This window comes from Hemitrygon akajei, chromosome 15, assembly GCF_048418815.1.
Source record: "Hemitrygon akajei chromosome 15, sHemAka1.3, whole genome shotgun sequence".
NCBI classification, from domain to species: domain Eukaryota; kingdom Metazoa; phylum Chordata; class Chondrichthyes; order Myliobatiformes; family Dasyatidae; genus Hemitrygon; species Hemitrygon akajei.
Window position 1 is genome coordinate 849,844 of NC_133138.1, and position 18,756 is coordinate 868,599.

Genomic DNA, 18,756 nt, shown 5'->3' on the forward strand with positions numbered 1-18,756 from the left:
AAGATATAAGAGCCAAAGCCCTATCACTCTGCCTGAGACCACTCCTTTGATGACTGCCCTGCTAGGCAGTGTCTCCCTTTTATACCTGAACCTTCCCTGTTCACCAACTCACAGTTGGTGCTCCGGTTATAGCCAAGTTCCCGTGAAGCATTCCCTTTTCCCCCTTATAAACTTAGCTCCCGGACCTGGGCACTGCCACCTCTTTAGGAGCTCTCCCAATTCACGATTGGTGCACTGTTCAATCCTGGAATCATTTTTATGAACCTTCTTTGAAAGCACTACAGTTTCAGCGCATCCTTTCTAAGATAAGAGGCCCACAACTGCTCATAATCCAAGTGAAGCCTCACTACTGCTTTATAAAGTCTCACCATTACATCGTTACTTTTATATTCTAGGCCTCCTGAAATGAATGCTAACATCATATTTGCCTTTGTCACCACAGGCTGAACTTGAAAATTAACCTTTAGGGAATCCTGCACAAGCACACCTAAGACCCTTTATGCCTCAGTTTTTTGTATTTTCTCTCCATTTAGAAAATATCAACCCTTTTATTGCTTCTACCAAAGTGCATGACCATACACTTTCCGACATTGTATTCCATCTTCCATTTCTTTGCTCATTCTCCTGATCTAAGCCCTTCTGTAGCCTCTGTACTTCCTCAAAACTACCTGCCCCCTCCACCTATTTTCATATCGTCTGCAAACTTTGCAACAGTTATCAATTATACCATCGAAACTATTGACCTATAACATAAAACGTATTTGTCCCAACACAGACCCCTGTGGAACACGACTAAACACTGACAGCCAACTAGAAAAAGGCTCCCTTTATTCCCATTTGTTGCCTCCAGCCAATTAGACACTACCCTACATGCTAGAAACTTCCCTTTAATACCATGGGATCATAACTTGTAATCAGCCTTACTTGTATGGCACTTGTCAAAGGCCTTTCGAAAATCCAAGTACATAACACCAACTGATTCTCCTTTGTCTGTCCTGCTTGTGATTTCTTCAAAGAATTCCAACAGATTTGTCAGGCAAGATTTTCCCTTGAGGAAACCATGCTGATTACATTCCATTTTATCATGTGCCTTCAAGTACTCCGTAACCACTTCCTCCAGTCGACTTCAACATCTCAAGTCAAGTCAACTTTTATTGCCATTGCAACCATAACTGCTGATACAGTGCATAGTAAAAATGAGACAACGTTTTTCAGGACCGTGGTGTTACATGACAAAGTACAAAAAAACTAGACTGAACTACGTAATAAAAAAAAACAGAGAAAGCTACACTAGACTATAGACCTACACTGGACTGCATAAAGTGCACAAAAACAGTGCAGGCATTACAATAAATAATAAACAGGACAGTAGGGCAAGGTGTCAGTCCAGGCTTCGGGTATTGAGGAGTCTGATAGCTTGGGGGAGGAAACTGTTACATAGTCTGGTCGTGAGAGCCCCAATGCTTCGGAGCCTTTTCCCAGACGGCAGGAGGGAGAAGAGATTATATGAGGGGTGCATGGGGTCCTTCATAATGCTGTTTCCTTTGCGGATGCAGTGTGTAGTGTAAATGTCTGTAATGGCGGGAAGAGAGACCCCGATGATCTCAGCTGACCTCACTATCCGCTGCAGGGTCTTGCGATCCGAGATGGTGCTATTTCCGAACCAGGCAGTGATGCAGTTGCTCAGGATGCTCTCAATACAAACCCTGTAGAATGTGATGAGGATGGGGGGTGGGAGATGGACTTTCCTCAGCCTTCGCAAAAAGTAGAGACGCTGCTGGGCTTTCTTTGCTATGGAGCTGGTGTTGAGGGACCAGGTGAGATTCTCCGCCAGGTGAACCCCAAGAAATTTGGTGCTCTTTACGATCTCTACCGAGGAGCCGTCGATGTTCAGCAGGGAGTGGTTGCTCCGTGCCCTCCTGAAGTCAACAACCATCTCTTTTGTTCACATTAAGAGACAGGTTGTTGGCTCTGCACCAGTCCATTAGCCACTGCACCTCCTCTCTGTGAGCTGACTCGTCGTTCTTGCTGATGAGACCCACCACGGTCGTATCATCGGCAAACTTGATGATATGGTTCGAGCTGTGTGTTGCAGCACAGTCGTGGGTCAGCAGAGTGAACAGCAGTGGACTGAGCACACAACCCTGGGGAGCCCCCGTGCTCAGTGTGATGGTGTTGGAGATGCTGCTCCCGATCCGGACTGACTGAGGTCTCCCAGTCAGGAAGTCTAGGATCCAGTTGCAGAGGGAGGTGTTCAGGCCCAGTAGGCTCAGTTTTCCAATCAGTTGCTGAGGGATGATTGTGTTGAATGCTGAACTAAAGTCTATGAACAGCATCCGAACGTAAGTGTCTTTTTTGTCCAGGTAGGTTAAGGCCAGGTGGAGGGTGGTGGCAATGGTGTCATCTGCTGAGTGGTTGGGACGGTACGCAAACTGCAGGGGGTCCAGTGAGGGGGGCAGCAGGGTCTTGATATGCCTCATGACGAGCCTCTCGAAACACTTCATGATGATGGATGTAAGTGCAACGGGATGGTAGTCATTTAGGCCGGACACTGAAGACTCCTTCGGCACGGGAACGATGGTGGCGGCCTTGAAGCACGTCGGAATGGTGGTGCTGCTCAGGGAGATGTTGAAGATGTCAGTGAGAACATCTGCTAGCTGGTCTGCACATCCTCAGCACTCTACTAGGAATGTTGTCTGATCCAGCAGCCTTCCGTGGGTTGACCCTGCACAGGGTTCTTCTCACGTCGGCCACAGAGAGACACAGCACCTGGTCATTTGTAGGAGGGGTGGACTTCCTCGCTGCCACGTCATTTTCCGCCTCAAACTGGGCGTAGAAATTATTCAGCACATTTGGGAGGGAGGCATCACCTGCAGAGTCAGGTGATGTTGTCTTGTAATTGGTGATGTCCTGGATGCCCTTCCACATGCGCCACGTGTCGCCGCTGTCCTGGAAGTGACTGTGGATTAGCTAGGCATGTGCGCGCTTTACCCCTCTGATGGCTCGGGACAGTTTGGCCCTTGCTGTTGTTAAAGCTGCCTTGTCACCTGATCTGAAGGCGGAGTCACGGGACCTCAGCAGTGCACGCACCACTGCAGTCATCCATGGCTTCTGGTTAGCGCATATAGTGATGGTCTTGGACAGAGTAACATCATCAATGCACTTTCTGACGTAGCTGGTCACTGAAGCTGTGTACTCCTCTAAGTTGGTAGAGTTGCCATCGGTTGCAGCCTCCCTGAACATGTGCCAGTCAGTATGCTCAAAGCAGTCTTGAAGAGCAGAGATGGCTCCTGCTGGCCAGGTTTTCACCTGCTTCTGAATTGGTCTGGAGCGCCTGATGGGCGGTCTGTATGCTGGGATTAGCATAACAGAGATGTGGTCTGAGTATCCGAGGTGGGGGTGGGGCTCTGCCCGGTAAGCGTCGGGGATGTTTGTGTAAACCAGGTCCAATGTGTTCTCCCCCCTCGTTGCAAAGTCCACATACTGATGGAATTTGGGGAGCACTGACTTAAGGTTCATGTGGTTAAAATCACTGGCGACAATAAACAGATCATCAGGATGTGCGTTCTGCAGTTCGCTAATAGCCCCGTACAGTTCACAGAGCGCCTCCTTAGCATTAGCGCTGGGGGGGAATGTAGACACTGAATATAAGGACAGAGGTGAATTCCTGTGGCAAATAAAATGGTCTGCATCGAACTGCCAGAAACTCCACTAGCGATGAGCAGTGTCTGGAAACCAGCACAGGGTTCTTACACCATTCCGTGTTGATGTAAACACACAAGCCACCACCGCAAGCCTTACCGGAGACAGCTGCATCTCTGTCCGAACGAAACAAAGCTCGCCTGTCTAGCTGGATTGAGGCGTCCGAAATCCCATCAGTGAGCCATATCTCTGTGAAGACAAATGCGGAGCAAACTCTGTACTCCCGCCAAGTATTACGTTGGAGACCGATGTAGTCAATTTTATTGTCCGGGGAACAGACATTGGAGAGCAGAATGGACGGGAGAGCCGGCCGGCTAGGGTTTGCTTTTAGCCTGGCATGGACCCCTGCCCGTTTGCCTTGCTTCTGCTTCCTCGCACATCGCTTTCAACGTCTCCATCTCCGGCTCCCAGAATCAGGCAAGTCCGGGGAATGTAGGCCCGTTCCCCTCAGCAAGCTGACGTCGCGTAATTCAGCCAGCAGATCTTTGTGAAGGTTTGTTTTTGGATGATCTCTGTATTGTAGTAGTATCTGGCGATGGTAGATAGCTGCTCTGTTATCCATGCGCCCTAATTGAAAATTGTGTATCAAACTTAAAATAGAAAATTAAATTAAAGTAACACCAGGTCTGAAAGGCTGCTGCTGCTGTGCCGTGCCGCCTCATGGAATGAATGGAATGAATTGGGAATCTTCCCAATTACTGAGGTCAGGCTAGCTGGCCTATAATTTCCTTTCTTCTGCCTCTCTCCCTTCTTGAAAAGTGGAGTGACATTTGCAGTTTTCCTGTCTTCTGGAACCATTCCAGAATCTGGTGATTCTTAAGATCATTGCTAATGTCTCCACAATCTCTTTTCCCACCTCTTTCAGAACCCTGAGGTGTACACCATCTGGTCCAGGTGACTTATCTGCCTTCAGACCTTTGTTTCCCAAGAATTTTCTCCCTAGTAATGGTAACTTCATACACTTTATGCTCCCAACACTTGCAACTTACACCATAGTGCTCGTGTCTTCCACAGTGAAGACTGACTCAATACTTCTTCAATTTGACCGCCATTTCCTTGTCTCCCATTACTAACTCTCTAACATGTGGATACAATAGGGTCTCATAAGAGACTCTTGCATAGGTAGATGGAGCTTAGAAAAAACAGAGGGCTATGGGTAATTTATAAATTACTTATGGGCTAGGTAATTTCTAAAATAAGAACATGTTTGGCACAGCATTGTAGACAGAAGGGCCTGTATGGTGCTGTAGGTTTTCTATGTTTAACATTGTTTTCTAGCTTTCCAATATCCACACTCACTTTTCTTTTACACTATGTACCTGAAAAAAAACTTTTGATATCTTCTGCAATATTGGCTAGTTTATTTTTGTATTCCATCGTTACCTTAATTACTTTTTAGTTGCCTTATCTATTAAGTTTTTCAGCTCTATATCTTATTTTGTGCTGGATGACTTCAGTAAAATGAGTTGCTCATCAGTGTCCTCTAGTTTTAAATTCTTCTATCTGTCACCCTTCCCCTTGTCTTGATGCTGTTTCTCATATACCGTAGATTCCGGACTACAGAGCGCACCTGATTAAAAGCCGCTGGCTCTAATTTTAGAAATAAAATCAATTTTTTACTTGTACAGGCCGCACCGGATTTTCGGCCGCAGGTGTCCCACGTTGTAATATGAGATATTTACACAGAAAGATATTACACGTGAGGATTTTTTAACTTTTAATTAAATCCATATGGTAACATAAACAAATACATATTGCAAATGCTTTTTTTCGAACCGTGCCTGTAACACGGCTACTTTTAAATATACGTTGCGTATACTTCTTTACTGAACAACATTCCAATATCTCCTAACGACTGGTAAAAAATATATATACTGCAGCCTACCAGGAAAAGTTATTGATCGCCTTTAACTTAAAAGCAGCGTTTTCGCTCCGCCGCTCGCCCCCCTCCTTCCCGTTTATCGCAAACCGGCGTTTTCCCACAAGACGCGGCGAAACCGGGTGTGACGTCATAGCATCCCGCGATGTAGTACAGAAAACAAATATAGTTAAAACAGTTCTAACTTTAACTAACAAATGAATTACTAAGCGAAAATATTATAAACTAAATAACTGCCATAAAGGCAGCACAATGCTTTTCTTCGAGTGTTTTCCATGTTGATGAGGGTGAGTACAAATGACTGATTTACAATAATTTAATTGTGAAAGTGCGCTTGATTTATCGTACAATTTCATTGGACCTCTGTGAACTACTCATCAATTTTATTGGTCTACTGTTACGAGGCAAAATGTTTTTGGCGGCATGAAAAAAAATAATGCATTAGCCGCACCGTATTAAAGGCCGCAGAGTTCAAAGCTGTTCAAAATGTGGGAAAAAAGTAGCGGCTTAAAATCCGGAATCTACGGTATTTCCTTCCTGTGGGCTTGGAATTAGGTGGCTAAATTAGTAAACTTCTCTAATCTGATACAACTTGTTATATTTCTGTGTTTGCTGTTAGAGAAGTGTTTGTATGGTTTAACAGTTGAGTCCCCACAGTGACTTGACTACTCTGTTCAATGCGTATCCCAGTAACGGTGTACAGTGTACTGGGTTTAGTTAGCAGCCTAGCAGTATGTCGCCATTTGATAGATAAGATACTTTAATGATCCCGATGGAAATCATTGTCACAGTAACATTACAAATGCACAGATATTCAAATATTAGAAGAGAAGTATGAAGAATAAAAAATAAGTTACTTTAAAAATAAGATGTACAAGATTTCCAAGTCAAAGATTACAAGACTCACAAGATTTCCAAGTTCACACTGATAAGATGGTAGTGCAAGAATTACCGTAACTTTATACAGTAATGGCGCTCATTCACACCATCCAGATAAGTGATGGTAGTATTGCACAGGGTGTCTGAGATAGCATGGTGTTATAAACAGAGGTTATAACAGGAGGTGGTCATCACTTCCTGGCTATAGGTTGACTGATTATAGAACCTAATGGCCAAGGGTAAGAATGACCTCATTTAGCACTCTTTGCAACAGCACGGTTTTCAGTCTGTTACTGAAAGTGCTCCTCTGTTCAGCCAAGGTGTCATGCAGAGGGTGAGAAACATTGTCCAGAATTTCCATAGGGTCCTTTGTTCTACCATAGCCTCCAGTGTGTCCAGATTGACTTCTATAACAGAGCCATCCTTTCTAATCAGTTTAAACCTGTCTGTTGGCATCACCTGTATTGATGCCATTGCCCCAGCACACCACCGCATAGAAGACTGGTGACAACAGACTGGTAGAAAATGTGAAGGAGAGGCCTGCATATTCCAAAGGACCTTCGCATCCTCAGGAAGCAGAGGCGACACTGGCCCTTCTTATACAGCCTCAGGTTTGGTGTTCCACTCGAACCTGTTATTCAGGTACACGTAGGTCCTCATCACATCCATGCCCTCACCATCAATAGTAACAGGGAGCAATGCAGGCTTGCCCTTCTTAAAAGTTCATCACCATCTCTCCTTTGTCTTACTGATGAGCTGCGGATGATTCAGCTTGCACCATTCGACAAAATCCTCCTGGGCCCTGTATTCATCTTCCTGTCCTCCCAACTATTGCGGAGTCATCTGAGAATTTCTGCAGTGTCTTACTTAGTATTGTATCTAAAGTTCAAGGTATACAGGGTATACCAGGAAGGGAGCCAGTACAGTCTCCTATGTGACCCCAGTGTTGCTCATGTCTGATACACAGCTCTGAAGCTGCACAAACTGTGGTCTGCCAGTCAGGTAAGTCCATTATCCAGGAAGTGCCAACCTGCATTTGATGGAGTTTTCCCCCAGAAATGATGGCTGTATGGTGTTGAAGGCACTTGAGAAATCAAAAAGCAAGTTGCTAAAGTGATTTGAGTTTCATGCAGTGTTTCAAAGGGAGGCCACACTTGGAGGAACAGCACCTTGTATTCCATCTGGGTAGCCTCCAACCTGATGGCATGAACATTTATTCCTTGAACTTCTGGTAATGCTTCTCACCCCACCATTACACATCCCCTTTTCCCTCTCTCACCTTACCTGCTTGCCCGCGTATCTCCGCCTCCCCCTTTTCTTTTTCCCATGGCCTTCTGTCCGCTTCTATCAGCCTCCCCCCTTTCCAGCCCTGTATCTCTTCCACTAATCAACTTCCTAGCTCTTTACTTCATTCCTCCTCCTTCAAGTTTCACCTTGTGTTTCTCTCTTCCCTGTCCCCACCTTTTAAATCTACTTCTCAGCTTTTTTTCTCCAGTCCTGCCGAATGGTCTCAGCTTGAAACGTTGACTGTACTTTTTCCATAGATGCTGTCCGGCTGAGTTCCTCCAGCATTTTGTATGTGTTGCTTATATATAGGCCTGTTGGAAATAGTGTAGATCTTACAAAATGATACATAGAGAGCATGGGATAAATTGTAAATTGCACAAGTTGTAATGTGTTAGAGAATTCTGGATCATGTGTTGCTGTATTCAGTTGTTTTCATGTATTTATTTCCGAAGATGACATATATAGTTTGATTATTTATTAATTTGAAATATGAAATGGGGCTGGAGGTCTGCTACGGTATTTTTGAATGGTTTATGGGCTAACTTCCTTCCACATGTCCCCATGTTTACATTATCAACTGGATTGTTAGAGTTAACAATGTAGACAGTCTACTATGAATTCTATGTTTTTTCCTCAATGTGGATCATCCCTGTTTCAGTGTCTGTTTTGAATCTGTTTGATTTCAGTGAGTACTACTTCAGCTTGGACAACCTGGAACGAGACTTTTTTCTCAGACGAAAGATGGATGCTGATGGTTTCCTGCCAGTCTCATTAATAGGAGGTTTTCATCGAGTCCAGGCATTAACCACAGATATCAACCTTATCTTGGAGGTCAGTTCAGATGTGCATTGCCTCCCTCTCATTTTTAAATGCATGTAGTCACACCATGTAAAGGTTTGAAATTTATTCACTGTGTAGCTAGATCAGGGTTTTTCGGTGGTGATTGGGATAGCTTGGTTCATTGTTCCTGCAATAACAAAGTCATAACTGCACACATACTTACAGAACTGTAAAGTCATTCAATCACAGCAAATATATGGCATCAGGTCCAACCCTCTCACTTTGCAGCCCTGCAGAAAACAGTTCTTCAAGTGCTGTTAAAAAGTACTGAGTGTTTCTGTCTCTCACACCCTTTTTAGGCAGTAAATTCCACAAGGTGTTTAAGTGAGTATGCATAAAGTTCTAGAGTAATCACTCTATTCTTAATTTCCGTGTGTTGACTAGTGAAGAAAATCCTATAGACAGTTGCGAGAAAAAGTTTGTGAACCCTTTCCAATTAACCTGGTTTTCTGCATTAATTACTTGTACAATGTGGTCTGATCTTCATCTAAGTTACAATAATAGACAAACACAATCTGCCTGAACTAATAACATGTAACCAAATATACTTTTCGTATCTTTATTGAACACATTGTTTAATTATTCACAGTCCCGGCTGTAATAAGTATGTGAACCCTTTTATTAACTGGTAGAACCTCCTTTAGCAGGAATAACATTTCCTTTAGCTGCTGATCAGACTTGCACAACAGTGAGAAGGAACTTTAGACCATTCCTCCATATAAAACTGTTTCAGTTCATCAATATTTCAGGGAATCTTTGCATGAACAGACCTCTTTAGGTCAAACTGCAGCATCTCAATTGGGTTAAGGTCTGCACTATGACTTGGCCATTCCAAAACACAAATTTTCTAGTTTTTAAACCATTCTGTTGATTTACTCTTGTGTTTCAGATCATTGTCTTGTTGCATCGTCCAACTTCTATTAAACTTTAGATGACAGACTGCTACCCTGACATTCTGCTGTAAAATGTCATGATTCAATTTTGAATTCATTGTTTCCTCAATGATTCCAGGCCCTGAGGCAGCAGAGCAGCCCCAAACTCCGATGCTCCTTTCAACATGCTTCACAGTTGGGATGAGGTTTTGGTATTGGTGTACAGTGCCCTTTTTCCTTCAAATTTAGCAGTGTGTATTTCTGCCAAAAAGTTATGACTTTTGACTCATCTGTCCATAGAACATTGTCCCAGAAGTGTTGTGGAACATGCAGGTGGTCTTTTGCAAACTTGAGCTGTGCAGTAATTTTCCTCTCTTGAGAGCAGTGGTTTCCTCTGTGGTGTCCTTCCAAGAACAACACTTTTGTTCAGTGTTATTCTTATAGTGGACTATAGTGTTACCCTTCAGTACTTTTTCACCTCCTCCAGCATTGCATGTTGTGCTCTTGGTGTGATCTTTGCAGGTTTCCCACTCTGGGGAGAGCAGCAACAGTACTGAATTTCCTCCATTTGTAGACAATTTCTTATACTGGGGACTGATGAACACTGAGATATTTAGAAATGCTTTTGTAGCCTTTTCCAGCTTCATGCATCTCTACAATTCTTCTATTACAGGTCCTCTGAAAGTTGTTTTGATTGAGGCATGGTACATGTAACCATATGTTTCTTGAGAAGAGCAGACTCTGTCAGTAACCCAACAGAGGCGTGTCTTTTTTTTTATATATAGGGCAGGGCATCTCTCCAACCCACAACTCCAATCTCATCTCAATGATTTGAACACTTGACTCCAAATAGCTTTTGTAGAAGGCATTATCCCAGAGGTTCACATGCTTATTTGAACCTAGACTGTAATTGTTTAAATGGTGTTCTCAATATTGATGAGAAGAAATACAACTGTTTGTGTATTTCTTCAGTTTAGGGAGATTGTGTTTGTCTACTATTGTGACTTTGATGAAGATCAGACCACATTTCATGAGTAATTAATGCATAAGACCAGGTAATTGCAAAGGATTCACAAACTTTTTCTTGTAACTTTTTTTTTAACAATTATGTTAATCTTTCCAGTGTCTTTGGGCTGTTTTGGTTGTCTGTCTTATCCGACAATGACAGAAACCTGTACGGGAAGGATTTTAAAGTGGAAAAGTAATTACACTGGGACTGTCTCACTTTCTCAACCTATAAGCAGTTGGAACAGCTTGGGTCTTCCTTGGTTGCAGTGGATGACAATGATGATTTCTATTCCTTGTCATGTTGGGTTGTATACATGTACTCTAAAGTCTCCATTGTCTTATTCGCTGATTTGTTGTGAAGAGTGCAGCAGAAAGCAAAAGGTATTGACCGATGGGTGTTCTTGCAATTAGAAGAATTTTGGAGAACTCAGTAGCAGTCCCTTGTTTTTTGTTGTGTATAAATGACTTTGACTTCAGTGCAGGGAGTTTGATGAAGAATTTTGCATAAGTTACAAAGCAATGGCATTCTGGTTGACAGTGAGGAGGAAAGCCTTAGGCTCTGGGCAGATATACCATAAGACGTAGGAACAGAATGAGGCCATCTGGCCCATCGAGCCTTTCCACCATTCAATCATGGCTGATTTTTTCCAGGTATGTTAAAAATAAAAGAGAAATGAGAATGGATATAGGACCGCTAGAAAATGAGGCAGGAGAAATAATGGGGGACAAGGAGATGGCTGATGAACTAAATGAGTATTTTGCGTCAGTCTTCACTGTGGAAGGCACTAGCAGTATGTCTGATGTTGTGTGAAGGAAGAGAAGTAGGTGCAGTTACTATTACAAGAAAGAAGGTGCTCAAAAAGTTAAAAGACCTAAAGGTACATAAGTCACCCCGACCAGATGAACTGCACCCTAGGGTTCTGAAAGAGGTAGTGTTAGAGATTGTGGTGGCATTAGAAATGATAGTTTAAAAATTATTGGACTCTGGCATGGTGCCAGAAGACTGGAAAATTGCATATGTCTCTCCACTGTTAAGAAAGGAGGAAGGTGGCAGAAATGAAACTATAGACCGGTTAAACTGACTTCAGTGGTTGGAAGATGTTAGAGTCAGTTGTTGAAGGATGAGGTGATGGAGTACTTGGTGACACAATACAAGACAGTACAAAGTCAGCATGGTTTCCTTAAGCGAAAATCCTGCCAGACAAACCTGTTGTAATTCTTTGAGGAGATTACAAGTAGGATAGATAAAGGGGATGCAGTGCATGTTGTATATTTGGACTTTCAGAAGGCCTTTGACAAGGTGCCACACAGGGCTGTAATGCTAAGGCTTTATAAGGCACTGATGAGGCCTCACCTTGAGTATTATGAACAGTTTTAGTCTCCTCATCTAAGAAAAAATGTACTGGCATTGGAGAGGGTTCAGAGGAGGTTCACAAAGATGATCCCAGGAAGGAAAGGGTTATCATACGAGGAAAGATTTGATGGCTCTGCGTCTGTACTCGCTGAAATTTAGAAAGATGAGAGGGGATCTCATTGAATCCTTTTGAATGTTGAAAGGACTAGACTGAGTAGAAGTGGAAAGAATGTTGCTCATGGTTGGGGACTCTAGGACAAGAGGGCATAGCCTCAGGATAGAGGGGCATCCATTTAAAACAGAGATGCGGAGAAATTTCTTTAGACGAAGGGTGGTGAATTGTGGAACTTGGCAGCTGTGGAGGCCAGATCGTTGGGTGTATTTAAGGCAGAACTTGGTAAGTTCTTGATTGGTCACAACATCAAAGGTTACAGGAGAAGCGAGTGGAGTGGGGCTGAGGTGGGGAAGAAAGGAACAGCCATGATTGAATGACGGGACAGACTCCAAAATGAAGCCTTTCCAAATGTCCGTTGATCCTGCCCCTAAGAATTCTCTCCATTAAGTTCACCAAGCAATCGCTTTTCTTGCCTCTCTCAGTAATCAGGCTCGATCCCATCAGGTTTTGGGGACATCCACCCTTAGGTTGCAGGAGACTGTCAGGAGAAGGCAGGTGAAATGGGCAGTAAATGCAGAGTACCCCTGTGTCCAGTTGATCCGGGGAGGATCAACTGTCTCGGGTCTCTGGCACTGTCTCCTGCCATGACTGAGAAGAGAATAGAGGTAAAGAGGACTGACTGCAGTGTTGATTGGAGATTTCATAGACAAGATTTTGTGGGCACGATAGAGACACCCAGATGGTCTGTTGCCTCTCGGGTGCCAGGATCAGGGATGTCTTGGACTGGGTCCATGCCATTCTTAAGGGGGAACTTGAGCAGACGGAAGCCTTGGGGCATATTGGCACCAATGACATAGAGTGCTTATAAGAAGTGTTCCCCCCCCCCCCCCCCAGAAGTTTTAATGTTGTACAATATTGAATCATAGTGAATTTAATTTGGCTTTTTTGATACCAATCAACAGAAGAGTCGTGTTAAAGAGAAAACATATTCTTACAAACTGATCTAAACTTATAACAATTATTAAACATAAAATCAGTAGACTAGGCAGCATCTATGGACAAAAGTACAGTTGATGTTTTGGTCTGAGATGTTGCCTGGCCTGCTGAGTTTCTCCAGCATTTTGTGTTTATTGCTTGGATTTCCAGCATCTATGGATTTTCTTTTCTCTTTGTGATTAAACAAAAAAAAAATTGATTGCATAAATTACTCACCCCTTCCAAGTCAGTATTAAGTAGATGCACCTTTGGTAGTAATTAGAGCCTTCAGTCTGTATGGATAGGTCTCTAATAGCTTTGTCACATCTGGACACTGCAATTTTTCCCCATTCGTCTTTACAAAACTGCTCAAGCTCTGTCAGATTTCATGGGGATCATGAATGAACAGCCGTTTTCCCAGTTGAATTGAGGTCTGGACTCTGACTTGGCCACTCCAGGGCATTAAATTTGTTGTTAATAAGGCATTCCTGTGTAGCTTTGGCTTTATGCTTGAGGTTATTTTCTTGCTGGAAAACAAATCCTCCATCGATTTCCCTGGGCTTCGTTGACTGCTGGCACCACTCCAAGTTTATTCCGTCTTGCTGTCTACGACCTCTCCTTTCTGGCATCTTCTCTCTTCATCTCTTGCTGAACAAAAGACCCAGATCACCTCGTTCTCAGGCACACAAAAAACACTCTCTTCATTGGATGGTGCACGTTCCAAAGCCCCCATTATCTCTAGCCATAGCCCAAACACTGCTGCTACAGAAAAACCACTACGTTAGCAGTGAAACCTTTCCTAGGGTGTTACATTCACGTTGTAAAAGAATGTGTTCAACTGTTCAAATGATGACAAAACCTACACACCCCAGAGTGATGTTTACCAACAAGATACAAGGAATAATTATGCATATTATGCCCAATTCTAAGTCAAGACAATATAATTCCTTCCCTTCTGTTTTACCCCCTTCTCTCATCAATCCAACAGTTTTATGTATTCTGTAACGGTGTCTCCCCTTATGCCCACAAGCCTTGCCATAATCCGCTAATTTTTATCCCACCAACCCCTTAGCTTCTGATTTGCTAAGTGGAAAATTTCCACGGATGAACTTTGAACAGCTTTTTGGCCAAACAATCAACCTGCACATTGCCCTCAACACCTCTATGTGCAGGAACCCATAAGAAGAGGACATCCAGACCAATGCTTTGAATATGAAATAAAGTTTGAAGAACTTTCAGCAGTAAATCAGACCTGCTGCTAGAACAACCTGAGTTTTAGACTCGTCAAAATTGAAAAAGAATCTGAGCAAATTATAACTCTGCAAGGACAGATTTCCTCTGTAAGTCCAAAATGAGGGCAACCAGTTCTGCAGTATGCACTGATAAATAGTAAGTCATTTTTTTTTATTGTTACCTGTAATTCAGACACAAAAACAGCCACATCAACATTTCCCATTAAATTATCTTTTGATCCATCGGTAAAAATGGTTAACATACCATAATAGTTCTCCTTGACATACTGATAACCAACAGACTCTCCGGCATATCAGGATCCTTGGATTTCATTAAATCATGCAGACTAAAATCAACTAAAGCCAGCCATTGGGAAAAAAACATGGTGGGGTTACCGATGAAGCTACAGTGAGACAAATTCCATAATCCAGCAAACCCTTATAGCTTGATGAGAACCCAGCCACCCAAAACTAAAAGCACTCTTCTTGTGATGTTCCTTACAGTCTTTCAACACACTTTTAACAGGGTGATCGTTCCTCTGCCCCCTCAAGTTAACCCAGTATCTTAACAACAACTTCATCTCCGTTACTATAAGATAATTGTCCCATTTCAACCAGTAGAGCTAAAACAGGAGGTGACCTTACAATACCACAACACAGACTTAAAGCCTGAGCTTGTATCACATCCAAACATTTTAAATTTGAAGATGACGCTGATCCATAAGTGACACAGCAATGATCAAGGATAGATCTAGTTAAATAAATATATAAAGTTAACAGAGATTTTCATGTAGCACCCCAAGAATACCCACATAGGCACCTAAGGATATTTAATGCACCTTCACATTTGTCAATTATCTTACTGATATGGTGCTTCCATGTCAGCTTATTATCCAGCCACATGCCAAGAAATCTTACCACTGACACTTCAAGTGTTTGACTGTGCAATTTCAAATTGAGTAGATCTATTGATCCTCTTTGTCAATCATATAACTTGGGTTTCTCAATATGGGGATCATCCATGCTTTCACCCTCTTTGCCCTGTTAGAACAGTTAATTAAAGTAGCCAACCCCTCTCCTTCATTTCCACATATATCCCACCCATAATTATCAACTACACTTCCTGACATTGAATAGTCTGGGTCTTTTTTTTGATGTTATTGCCAGTATTTTTCATCACTTTTCAGAGTTTACTGTTTCAGTTTTGTCTCTACATGTGGTGCAGTGCTTTTTCAGTTTGACGCTCTTCACAACTGAAATAAGCTTCTCTTCCCAACCCTACCTGGCTCTCTCTACACCTTATGGTAGAGGGGAAATCAGGTTCTTGGTTGTGGCACCATTTTGGAATGAGTGGGGTCCCTGAGCCATCTGAACTGGGTGGGCTGTCTGGCTTTGTCCCAGGTCTGCCTGTTAGCCCAGTCCTTAGCAACTTTACCTATAAGTATTCAGTAGACAGTGCATTTCTATATTTTCATATGCTTTTGGCCTGATGTAAGATTTTTACGAGATTGTGTTGTGTTCAGGCTCTGAAGGACAGCACTGAGGTAGAAGTGGTGGATAAAAAAATACGAAAGAAGGAAAATCCAGAGAAATGGCCTCTGCCAGAGACAGACTTCACAAGACTACTCAATTGTCCCGAATTCATTCCTGGGCAGACCTACAAAAAGCAGACAGGTAAGGTTAATGGTTTTTAACATTAGTTAGCTGGTTAGGCAGTTGTTTTTGATAGTACCAGTTACAGTGATAGGATTCAATTAGTTGAACTGGTTGGTTAGGTATTTGCTAACAGTCCTATATTGAATAACAGTTTTATGTAAGATTTCTCTCTCACCCTCGATATTGAAGAGTCAGCTCCAGGTTCTCCTCAGGCGGGCAGTGCTGTGAATTCAAAGACTGAAGAACCCAGTAATCTGAAGACTTTGCCTAAGGGACTTTCCACAAGCCTTCCAGACCTAGACTCTGACACGTGGATTGAAGTGAAGAAACGGCATCGGCCAGCTCCCACAAAACCAAAGGTTTGTCTTGGTCTCTCCCTTATTGTCCATCTCTATATAACAATATAACAATTACAGCACGGAAACAGGCCATCTTGGCCCTTCTAGTCCGTGCCGAACACGTACTCTCACCTAGTCCCACCCACCTGCACTCAGCCCATAACCCTCCATTCCATTCCTTTCCTGTCCATATACCTATCCAACTTGACTTTAAATGACAATATCGAACCTGCCTCTACCACTTCTACTGGAAGCTTGTTCCACACAGCTACCACTCTCGTGAGTAATGAAATTCCCCCTCGTGTTACCCCTGAACTTTTGCCCCCAAATCTCTACTCATGTCCTCTTGTTCGAATCTCCCCTACTCTCAATGGAAAAAGCCCATCAGCGTCAACTCTATCTATCCCCCTCATAATTTTAAATACCTCTATCAAGTCCCCCCTCAACCTTTTACGCTCCAAAGAATAAAGACCTAACTTGTTCAATCTTTCCCTGTAACTTAGGTGCTGAAACCCAGGTAACATTCTAATAAATCTCCTCTGTACTCTCTCTATTTTGTTGACACCTTTCCTATAATTCGGTGACCAGAACTGTACACAAAACTCCAAATTTGGCCTTACCAATGCCTTGTAGAATTTTAACATTACATCCCAACTCCTATAGTCAATGTCTGATTTATAAAGGCCAGCATACCAAAAGCTTCCTTCACCACCCTATCCACATGAGATTCCACCTTCAGGGAACTTTGCACCATTATTCCTAGATTACTTTGTTCTACTGCATTCTTCAATGCCCTACCATTTACCATGTATGTATTTTGATTATCCTAGTTTGATTATTCCTACCAAAATGTAGCACCTCACACTTATCAGCATTAAACTCCATCTGCTATCTTTCAGCCCACTCTTCTAACTAGCCTAAATCTCTCTGCAAGCTTTGAAAACCTACTTCATTATCCACAATGCCGCCTATCTTCATATCATCTGCATACTTACTAATCCAATTTACCACCCCATCATCCAGATCATTAATGTATGTGACAAACAACATTGGACCCAGTACAGATCCCTGAGGGACACCACTAGTCACCGGCCTCCAACCTGACTTACAGTTATCCACCACTACTCTCTGGCATCTCCTATCCAGCCACTGTTGAATCCATTTTACTACTTCAATATTAACACCTAACGATTGAACCTTCCTAACTAACCTTCTGTGCTGAAAGGCTTGTCAAAGGCCTTACTGAAGTCCATATAGACAACATGCACTGCTTTACCCTTGTCAACTTTCCTAGTAACCTCTTCAAAAACTTCAGTAAGATTTGTCAAACATGACCTTCCACTCACAAATCCATATTGACTTCCTAATCAGACCCTGTCTTATCCAGATATTTATGTATACCATCTCTAAGAATACATTCCATTAATTTACCCACCACTGACATCAAACTGACAGGCCTATAATTGCTAGGTGTACTCTTAGAACCCTTTTTAAACAATGGAACAACATGAGCAATACACCAATCCTCCGGCACCATCCCCGTTTCTAATGACATTTGAAATATTTCTGTCAGAGCTCCTACACTAACTTCCCTCAAGGTCCTAGGGAATATCCTGTCAGGACCTAGAGATTTATCCACTTTTATATTCCTTAAAAGCACCAGCACTTCCTCCTCTTTAATCGTCATAGTTTCCATAACTTCCCTACTTGTTTCCCTTACCTTACACAATTCAATATCCTTCTCCTTAGTGAATACCGAAGAGAAGAAATTGTTCAAAATCTCCCCCACCTCCTTTGGCTCCACACATAGTTGTCCACTCTGATTCTCTAAGAGGCCAATTTTATCCCTCACTATCCTTTTGCTATTAATATAACTGTAGAAACCCTTTGGATTTATTTTCACCTTACTTGCCAAAGCAACCTCGTATCTTCTTTTAGCTTTTCTAATTTCTTTCTTAAGATTCTTTTTACATTCTTTATATTCCTCGAGCACCTCATTTACTCCATGCTGCCTATATTTATTGTAGATATCTCTTTTTCCTAAACAAGTTTCCAATATCCCTTGAAAACCATGGCTCTCTCAAACTTTTAACCTTTCAACCTAACAGGAACATAGAAGATTCTGTACCCTCAAAATTTCTCCTTTAAATGACCTCCATTTCTCTATTACATCCTTCCCATAACACAAATTGTCCCAATCCACTCTTTCTAAATCCTTTCGCATCTCCAAAGTTAGCCCTTCTCCGATCAAAAATCTCAACCCTGGGTCCAGTCCTATCCTTCTCCATAATTATACTGAAACTAATGGCATTGTGATCACTGGACCCGAAGTGCTCCCCAACACATACCTCCGTCACCTGACCTATCTCATTCCCTAACAGGAGATCCAACACTGCCCCTTCTCTAGTTGGTACCTCTATGTATTGCTGCAAAAAACTATCCTGCACACATTTTACAAACTCCAAACCATCCAGCCCTTTTACAGAATGGGCTTCCCAGTCTATGTGTGGAAAATTAAAATCTCCCACAATCATAACCCTGTGCTTACTACAAATATCTGCTATCTCCTTGCAAATTTGCCCTCCAATTCTCGCTCCCCATTAGGTGGTCTATAATACA

At 42.6% G+C, this 18,756-nt stretch overlaps 1 protein-coding gene across 2 annotated transcripts in view; it reads left to right on the plus strand.

Annotated features, from left to right (window-relative positions):
• larp1 (La ribonucleoprotein 1, translational regulator) overlaps window positions 1-18,756 on the plus strand; it is a 233,455-nt gene that overhangs the window by 143,430 nt on the left and 71,269 nt on the right. For both annotated transcript variants that reach the window (XM_073067040.1, XM_073067041.1), the window contains exons 9-11: window positions 8,434-8,578; window positions 15,667-15,817; window positions 15,989-16,158. In XM_073067040.1, the coding sequence (XP_072923141.1) occupies window positions 8,434-8,578; window positions 15,667-15,817; window positions 15,989-16,158 (466 nt within the window). The remainder of the gene's footprint in view (window positions 1-8,433; window positions 8,579-15,666; window positions 15,818-15,988; window positions 16,159-18,756) is intronic.